The 10,301-nt window shown below is 41.4% G+C and overlaps 1 protein-coding gene across 1 annotated transcript; it reads left to right on the forward strand.

Annotated features, from left to right (window-relative positions):
- The first annotated feature begins 3,929 nt into the window (after positions 1-3,929).
- Positions 3,930-4,298, forward strand: LOC138359838 (uncharacterized). The gene has a single exon (XM_069319569.1). The coding sequence runs from the start codon at positions 3,930-3,932 to the stop codon at positions 4,296-4,298; it is 369 nt and encodes a 122-aa protein (XP_069175670.1).
- Positions 4,299-10,301: the final 6,003 nt, after the last annotated feature.

Consider the following 10,301-nt stretch of genomic DNA (forward strand, 5'->3'; position numbering starts at 1 on the left):
TTATAGCGCTTGTTAAGGATATTTGGATGAGCTGGGATATATAAGAACGGATTGAAGGAGCGGTGCCCAACCACTTCGACCATCGGGGATCGAACAAAAATATATTTTATATACAGCATAGATCTAAATAAATTAAAGCAAAATGAAGTGTATAAATTTCTCACCAATTATTCAAGATATATCAACAAAGTTTAGAACTTTGCATTTGTCTAATTAATAATTTTTTGGGATAGGTTGTTTATAAGTAAGATGTTCACCTAGTGTATTCACCTAGACGTGTTCACCTAGTGTATTCACCTAGACGTGTTCACCTAGTGTATTCACCTAGACGTGTTCACCTAGTGTGTTCACCTAGACGTGTTCACCTAGTGAGTTCACCTAGACGTGTTCACCTAGTGTATTCACCTAGACGTGTTCACCTAGTGTGTTCACCTAGACGTGTTCACCTAGTGAGTTCACCTAGACGTGTTCACCTAGTGTATTCACCTAGACGTGTTCACCTAGTGTGTTCACCTAGACGTGTTCACCTAGACATGTTCACTTACATGTGTTCACCTAGTGTTCACCCTAATAATCATTGTTTCTTCTTGTTCAAAGGTAAAAATATTAATAAGACCTGAGGCTGATTTTGTACAATTCAAGTTGTTGTTTTTTACAATGATAACATGATTGAAATTATCTCTATATAATTTGTTTTTAGTAATGAACGAATGAGAGTAAATAAAGACAATATCAGTGTATTTGACGTATAGATCACATATTGATTTTTCTTATAGTTGGCCTCAAGCGTTGAAAGCCAGAAACACCAGATGGACAGACAATTATTTTATAAAGCATTTTAATTTATGTTTTAAATATTTTCCCTTCATCTACATTCAAAGAGAAACAAAATTACACAGATATAACACGAATGCATACACGTGTTGTGAGTGTTGCAACACAGAGGAATAATAACTTGTAAGTGTTGCAACACAAAAAGCATGATGAGAGTGTTTCAATACAGAAATGAGGTGTTTTGAGTGTTGCAGTACAAGAATTTGGTGAGTGTTGCTACACGGGAATAACGTGTTGTGGTTGTAGGAAAACAAGAATGTTTTGTATTTAAAAACGGACAAAATTTGCTGTGTATTGCTAAACACATTATTCCGGCGTTTCAACACTTTTACACACCTAAACACAACACACATGAGTTTACTCCCTGAGAGTTATTCTGCCAGGCCTGACCTAACTAAGAAGTCAAGGAGATATAGTCCTGGATATTTATATAATAAACAATCGGTTTAATTTGACGAGTAGTTTAAAAGTATGGGCAGTAAACAAGGATATAAATAAATGACTTGACATGGGATGTGGAGAATTTGCTGGAGGTGTGAGGCTCGCTTCAGGGGGGGGGGGGGGGGAAGCTTGACCTCAATTGAGCTGAAGAAATCATGAGGGGAACGCGTGCTCCGTTAAAGCTCCTGGTGGAGAAGAACCCCTGTTTGATATACCTTCAAGAAGACGGAAGTGGACGGACTTTTCGACAGTGGAATAAGTTTGTAGACGTGTCAGCTCAAGTCGTGGACTGCAGGAAGAGTGGTAAAGTAGTACTGAAGCATTTTTCGTTGGGCAGCTTATGAGTGCCCTGTCGAGTATCGGCCACGGAGCACCCTCGACTGAACAAATTCTGTGGTAAGCCCATTTTATCCAGTTGACAGTGATTGCCTGTAGTGGTCGTGTGCCAAGCTACCGTTAGCGAGTGTTTATTGATACATTGGCATATTGTATTGAAGCAGAAAGTTTAAATAAGAGAGTAAAGATGGAGGAACGTCTTGGAGGGCGGAGCGACGCATCCAACCTCTTCGCAGGCCCGTGGCTAACTGACTGAGGGCGGTGGGCTCACGGCGGCGGTATCTGCCTCTAGACCCGGACGGGTGTGGGGAAGCATGGATTCGTCAGAATGGGGAAGTCCCCTCACAGCGTTCGGGAATCAGAGAGGTGTAGAGTGAAGATATTATGTTAGGTGAATATTTTAGTTATATGTTAGCAGGGAAATATTTTATTGGCGTGTCAATGGGTTGCAGGTTTGTCTGAGGAAGGAGTTGATGGGAGAACGTTGAGGCCAGAGAAGAAGTTACTGAGTGGAACGTCAATGGCTGTAGGAGTGGATGTTGAGCTCTGACAAAGAGCAGAGCCTCATAGTGAGGAGGTGGATCTCAAACTGTGGGAAGAGGAGCAGTGAAGTGACGATTTACATGTTTCTGTGGAATCAGTGGTGGAGTACCACTGGCATCCGAGGAAAACTTCGTGGTACAGCAGCCTGGAAGATTTGTAGAGTATTCTGGTAGATAATCGTAGAAGAACCTGGAGACGTTCAGGGCAGTGAGCCTCTGATTGTAGAGAAGAGGTTCCTAGTGATTACATACAGAGACTTGATAGAGTGTTTGAGTGTCATTAGCGTGCATGACTCAGTTGGAGGTGAGTGATTGAACGTTTGTAGCAAGGAATATTTATAACAATGTTTATAGTGTTGCAGCCATAGGCTGGATTTCCCTGTGTATATTTATATATTTTCTAGAGCTGATGGTGACTTATGGTATTGCAAGATTAAACTCACTTGGTGAGGTTGGTAGTATAAATGGTGAGCCTGGAGTTGGGCTACCACTTGATATAAGCAGCTGATACAGTGGTAGTGGATTGCAACCTGACCATAATAGCAAAGAGTGTTGAATCATTATTGTATCGTGAGTGTGTTGTATATATTCTCTGTATATAAAATGTTTATAACCAGCAGGTGTTTGCCCCTTGGTCTAGTGAGGCTTCCCAGAAGGTCGAAGAGAGAGAGAGAGAGAGAGAGAGAGAGAGAGAGAGAGAGAGAGAGAGAGAGAGAGAGAGAGAGAGAGAGAGAGAGAGAGAGAGAGAGAGAGAGAGAGAGAGAGAGAGAGAGAGAGAGACAGAGAGAGACAGAGACAGAGAGCGAGAGAGAGAGAGAGAGAGAGAGAGAGAGAGAGAGAGAGAGAGAGAGAGAGAGAGAGAGAGAGAGAGAGAGAGAGAGAGAGAGAGAGCGAGAGAGAGAGAGAGAGAGAGAGAGAGAGAGAGAGAGAGAGAGAGAGAGAGAGAGAGAGAGAGAGAGAGAGAGAGAGAGAGGCAGAGAGAGAGAGAGAGAGAGAGGCAGAGAGAGAGAGAGAGAGAGAGAGAGAGAGAGAGAGAGAGAGAGAGAGAGAGAGAGAGAGAGAGAGAGAGAGAGAGAGAGAGAGAGAGAGAGAGAGAGAGGGAGAGAGAGAGAGAGACAGAGACAGAGACAGAGAGAGAGAGAGAGAGAGAGAGAGAGAGAGAGAGAGAGAGAGAGAGAGAGAGAGAGAGAGAGAGAGAGAGAGAGAGAGAGAGAGAGAGAGAGAGAGAGAGAGAGAGAGAGAGAGAGAGAGAGAGAGCACCACAACTGTGGACTGGGTGGTTCAGAATTACAATTCAAAGAAAGGGAAATTGATGAGGTCATACTATATTAGGAGACAGTGGGGAGTCACAGTGAATCGAATTGGGTGTGTGCACGTGACAACGAGGCCAGTGTTGGAGCCGCACCCCCCTAAATGTGTGACGCTGAACCCCTCTCCAAGAGCAGGAAGCTTACAGGGTGATCTCATGATCAAAGTATAAGCACTCTACGGGTTTTGGTTGGTTGTACGGAAGGGACGTACGCACCTGCCTACAACAACTTAATAATATTTGGGGGTAGTCCGGGAGGGACACACTCGACCGATCAACCACACAATAATATTGGGGGCCTGTGTCCGGGAGAGTGAATTGACACCCTGTCCGAGATTGGATTGGTACACCCTTTGTGAAAATGAAAAGGTTGCACCAGGAAACAGTTGAAACAGATAGCGGAAAGATGTAGCATCAGGGTGAATGAATCTAAAGTAGCTGGGATAAAGGATGAAATCCTGAGGCAGATGAGAGCCAAGAGTGAAGTGGCAGAACAAGGAGCCCAGAAAGGTGCTGAAAGTGGAAAGGAGGATGATGGGCAGGATGAAGTGAGATCCCAGGGATCGAGTAGGAGCAGTAAGATTGGCCGCCGTAGCAAGAGTAGCCGGAATAGGAGCTTGGAAAGATTGCAGCTGGAGCTCCAGATGCAGCGTAAGGAGAGACAGTTCCAACTGGAAAGGTTGAAGTTAGAACATCAGATGAAAGATAAACATGAGAAAGAAAAGGAGAAAACCAGACAGGAGATAGAAAAAGAGAAAACCAGACTGGAGGTAGAAAAAGAGAAAACCAGACTGGAGGTAGAAAAAGAGAAGACCAGAATAAAGAACTGGAGTTAGAGCGGGAAAAAGAAAAAGAAAAAGACCAAGTCGAAAGGGAAAAAGATAGGACAAAACAAATGCAGATAGAAGCCAATAGAACCTTGGCTGAACAAATGATTGAACATGGGTTGCCAGATACACCAACCGTGTATCACACTCACCTAGACAATAGGGTTAGGGGAAAAGGTCATTCACCTGTTAGTACCCGAAGAGGCAGAGAGCTTCTTCGAGCATTTTGAAAAAGTAGCCAGAATCAAGAAGTGGCCACAGTAGGGATGGGCCCAACTGGTTCAGTTGAGATTGACCGGTGCTGACAGAGAGGCATACACTCAACTAACACTGATGCAACACTCACGTCAGGACCGTGATGCAACACTCACGTTAGGACCATGAAGCAACACTCACGTTAGGACCGTGAAGCAACACTCACGTTACGACCTTGAAGCAACACTCACATTAGGACCGTGATGCAACACTTACGTTAGGACCGTGATGCAACACTCATGTTAGGACGGTGATGCAACACTCACGTTAGGACGGTGATGCAACACTCACGTTAGGACGGTGATGCAACACTCACGTTAGGACCGTGATGCAACACTCACAACTTAAATTCCCATCAAGTGTTTAACATTGTATTCTTGACAGATAATTATGTTTTTTGCTAATATGTAAATTTTATGAAAGTTGGTGATTGAATAAATCAACAAAAGGTGATAGAAAATAAAATTAACAAGTGATTAAAAAGATGAATAAAAAATGAATGAATGAAAAACTTGACTGAATAAACAAATTATATATGTCTGACCAGCAAATAAATAGTGACTAAAGTGAGAAATATAGGTGATAAAATATATGAAAACGGGAGTTTGCATTGGTAAATGATGTTTGAATGATCCGATGAAATATTATAAATAGATATATTAAAGTTGCTGAAATTGACAAATAAAACATGATTGAACATTTAAAATGTGATTAAAAAGATGAAAATTGCGATTGAATATTAAAACTGAAGTATTATTTAACTAAATGAATAAATGAAGAGACGATGAACATGGTCGAACTGGTGACCGCGTGAACACTGGGTCGAACCTCTCAGTCTGAACACAACGTTTGCTGTTTAAAGAAAAACTCAGCTGTCATACATTCATTCACTTCATCATACATTTTTAAGTGAAAATTGACGCCAGAGAAGTAAAAATCTGTGAGGAAAAATATTTTCTTCATTGAAGTCTTGAGTTAATACAATCTTTATGATAGATGAATTACATGTTTTAACTAAATTATGTAATATTTATTATAGTTTCTACGGTAATTATGGTATAATATTATAGTAACTATAAAAATGCCTTAACTGTTACTATAATATTATAGTAACAGTTAAGGCATTATGGTAATTTTTACGGTAAATACAAGAATATTCCTTTATATTCACATTGGAAGTATGAACATTCCTGTAAATATGTTACAGGATTCATAACATAATTGATTATATTTTATATCGATGCTAGAGAGGAATTAAGTAATCCAGAATGAGATCCTAGCTATGCACGAAAATCTACTTATACACAAAAACTAAATGTTCAGACTTAACATGAATGCATTCACACAAGTTGAGAGCTTTGCAACCATCGGAACAGCGTGTTGTGAACGTTTCAATAAAAGAATTAGTTGTTGTGAGTGTTGCAACACATGAATGATGTGATACTGTGGCAACACAGAAGTGTTGTGTGTGTTGACACACAAGACTATCATATTTGTTCTGAATGTTGCAACAAATATTACTATAGCGTGAGTGATGCATCACGTTATTTATGTGTTGCAATGATGCACTCACCACGTATTATCCTTGTATTGCAATGTTCAACTCTCACAACATAATATCCCTGTGTTGCATCCCTCAAACCACATTATTTCTGTGTTGCAACTCTCGCAACACGTTATTCCTGTCCGTAAACACGCAACATACACAAGACGTTATTCCTGTCCTCTGCACCTTTTACAGGAAGTTCTTCTTGCATTACACCGTCGCAACACTCACAACACATTATTACTGTGTTTCAGCGTTCATAACACTTTATTTCTGCGTTTGATTATTCACAAAACTTTTGTTCTGTGGTGCAACACTCACAACATGCCACTCCTGAGTTGCAACACGCACAACTGGTTATTAGTGGTGCAACTCTCACAACACGCCAATCTTGTGTTGCAATGATGTAACACAACACTCCCAATCTATTATTTATGCATGCAACACTTGCAGAACGTTATTTCTGTGTTGCACTACTCACAAAATGGCATTTATGTTTTGTAACTCTCACAACATGTTATTCCTTCGTTGCATCGCTGCATCACTCACAACATGTTATTCCTTTGTTGCATCGCTGCATCACTCACAACATGTTATTGCTGTGTTGCATCGCTGCATCACTCACAACATGTTATTCCTTCGTTGCATCGCTGCATCACTCACAACATGTTATTGCTGTGTTGCAACACTCATAAGACGTTAGCAACGTGATGCAACACTCCACTCGTTTTCTCATCAAGCGTTAAACGTTGTGTTATTGCACGATTTAAATTGTTCATTGCTAATATGTAAATTTCTAGTGATTGAAAAGATAGATAAAATGTGATGGATATATGGATAAGTTATAAATAGATCAAAAGAAAACATTAAATAAACAACTAAAACGGGAGAAAATAAATAAATTATATGCAAATGAATAGTTATTAAAGATGATTACATGTATAAATACAAGTGATTAAGTATCAAATAAATGTGAATGGATTAATAAAGACATGATGATTAAAGAAATAATTAAAATGTGATAAATAAATATGTAAAATGTGCTGGAATAGATCTATAAAGTGATTAAATATTAAAGGGGATTAAACAGATGAAAAAGTAGGACTCAATAATTCTAACTATTATTTGGGTGTATATATAGAAAAGGAATTGCCTGCGACACTGTCGAACTGGTGACCACGTCAACACCGGGTCCGACCACCCAGTCTGACCACGACGCTTCCTGCTTAATGAAGAACTCATCAGTCATACATTCATCCACTTCATCATACATCTTCAACTGACAATTCAGGCGTGTGAAGGAGAAAGTCGGGAAGGAAAATTAATCTTTATGAGAAGAGGATGTAAGATAAGGAAATGATGAGATGAAAGCGCCAGGCTAGTATGAATATATAACACTTGGAAGGGACATTAGGATGGGCTAGGATGTGAGGACGGAGTGAAGGAACGGTGCTCAACCACTTGGACCATCGGGGATCGAACACTGACCCTGCAAGAAGCGAAAGTATGAGTGGAAAAACAGTTTATGGCAGTTAAAATGTTATTGATTACATAAGTTTATTTACCCAAGAGAAGAAAGAGTCGTGAATAAAAACCTAACTTTAGGTAAAACTTGTGATATTCATAACCAAAAATAAACACAGACTTAACACGAATGTACACACACACACATTAAAACACACGCAGTGTGTACTCACATATTTGTGCTTGCGGGGGTTGAGCTTTGTCTCTTTGGTCCCGCCTCTCAACTGTCAATCAACTGGTGTACAGATTCCTAAGCCTACTGGGCTCTATCATATCTACATTTGAAACCGTGTATGGAGTCAGCCTCCACCACATCACTTCCTAGTGCATTCCATTTACTAACTACTCTGACACTGAAAAAATTCTTTCTAATGTCTCTGTGGTTCATTTGGGTGCTAAGTTTCTTCCCGTGTCCCCTTGTCCGTGTTCCACCCGTGCTGAAGAGTTTGTCTTTGTTCACCCTGTCAATTCCCCTGAGAAATTTGTAGATGGTTATCATGTCTCCCCTTTCTCTTCTGTTTTCCAGGGACGTAAGGTTCAGCTCCTTCAGCCTTTCCTCGTAGCTCATGCCTCTTAAATCCGGGTCAAGTCTGGAGGCATACCGCTGAATCTTCTCTAACTTTGTCTTGTGTTTAACTAGATATGGACTCCAGGCAGGAGCTGCATAGTCTGACATAAGTGGTATACAAGGTCCTGAATGATTCCTTACACAAGTTTCTAAAGGCAGTTCTTATGTTGGCCAACCTAGCATATGTCGCTGATGATATCCTTTTGATTTGAGTCTCTGGGGATAGGTTCCGTGTGATATCAACCCCCAGATCTTTGTCTCTATTTGTCTCTTGCAGGATTTCACCTCCCAGATGGTACCTCTGTTCAGCCTTCTGCTCCCTTCGCCTAATTTCATTACTTTACACTTTCCTGAGTTGAACTTTAGCAGCCACTTTCTAGATAATTCCTCCAGTTTTTCCAGATCATCCTGTTGTCTCTGTCTATATTCGTCTGTCTTAATTCTTCTCATAATTTTTGTATCATCAGCAAACATTGAGACGAATGAGACTATACCCTCTGGAAGATCAAACAGGTCTCCTGTTTCCAGTGACCTGTTATACACCATAGAGAATGGCACACTTAGTGCCTCTGCACCTTCTTTTAGTATCCACGGTGAGAATCTGTCAGGCCCAACAGCCTTTCTCACATTCAGCGCCAACAGATTCCTATTGACCTCATCACTGGTGAGGTAAAATTCCTCCAAGGTTCTTTTCTCTAGTGTCGTAAGGTTCAGTTCCTGCAGACGCTCTTCATATCACATCCCTCGTAATTCTGGGACAAGCCTCGTCGCAAACCTCTGAACCTTCTCCAGTTTCTTTATGTGTTTCTTCAGGTGGGGGCTCCATGATGGCGCGGCATACTCTAAGACGGGTCTCACGTAGGCAGTGTAAAGCGCCCTAAAAGCCTCCTCATTTAGGTTTCTGAATGAAGTTCTAATTTTCGCCAGTGGAGAGTACGCTGCTGTCGTTATCCTATTTATATGTGCCTCAGGAGTTAGATTAGGTGTCACATCCACTCCCAGGTCTCTTTCTCGAATCGTTACAGGTAGGCTGTTCCCCTTCATTGTGTACTGTCCCTTTGGTCTCCTATCACCTGATCCCATTTCCATAACTTTACATTTACTGGTGTTAAACTCCAGTAGCCATTTCCCTGACCATCTCTGCAACCTGTTTAAGTCCTCTTGGAGGATCCTACAATCCTCGTCTGTCACAACTCTTCTCATTAATTTTGCGTCATCCGCAAACACTGACATGTATGATTCTACTCCTGTAAACATATCATTTACGTAAATTAGAAAGAGGATTGGTCCCAGCACCGATCCATAAGGTACTCCACTTGTTACTGTTCGCCAGTCCGACTTCTCGCCCCTTACCATTACCCTCTGGCTCCTTCCTGTTAGGTAGTTCTTCACCCATACTAGGGCCTTTCCGCTTACTCCTGCCTGCCTCTCAAGTTTGTATACCAGTCTCATGTGCGGTACTGTATCAAAGGCCTTTTGGCAGTCAAGAAATATGCAGTCTGCCCAGCCTTCTCTGTCCTGCCTTATCCTTGTTACTTTATCACAGAATTCTAAAAGGTTTGTTAGGCATGATTTCCCTGTCCAGAACCCATGTTGGTGCTTGTTTACAAACCCAATGCTCTCCAGGTGCTCAACAAGTCTTAGGCTAATTATTCTTTCAAGTATTTTGCAGGGGATGCTTGTCAGTGATACGGGTCTGTAGTTAAGTGCCTCCTCACTATCACCTTTCTTGAAAATCGGTACGACATTTGCCTCCTTCCAGCTACTGGGCAATTCTCCTGACATAAGTGACTCATTAAAGATCATTGCCAGCGGCACGCTGAGAGCCTGCGCTGCCTCTTTAAGTATCCACGGTGATACTTTGTCTGGTCCAACAGCTTTATTTGCATCCAGTGTTGTCAACTGTTTCATTACCTCCTCTGCTGTCACGTCTATATCTAGTCTTTCATCTAGGGTAATCGCTTCTAACAATGGGAGCTGCTCAGGTTCGGTTGTGAACACTCCATGGAAGTTTGCATTCAGTACCTCGCAGATTTGCTCGTCGCTTTCTGTATATGCCCCTTCAGTTTTCCTCAGTCTTGTCACTTGGTCATTTACCGACATCTTCCTTCTTATATGG

Source organism: Procambarus clarkii, chromosome 1 (genome assembly GCF_040958095.1).
Source record: "Procambarus clarkii isolate CNS0578487 chromosome 1, FALCON_Pclarkii_2.0, whole genome shotgun sequence".
Classification (NCBI taxonomy): domain Eukaryota; kingdom Metazoa; phylum Arthropoda; class Malacostraca; order Decapoda; family Cambaridae; genus Procambarus; species Procambarus clarkii.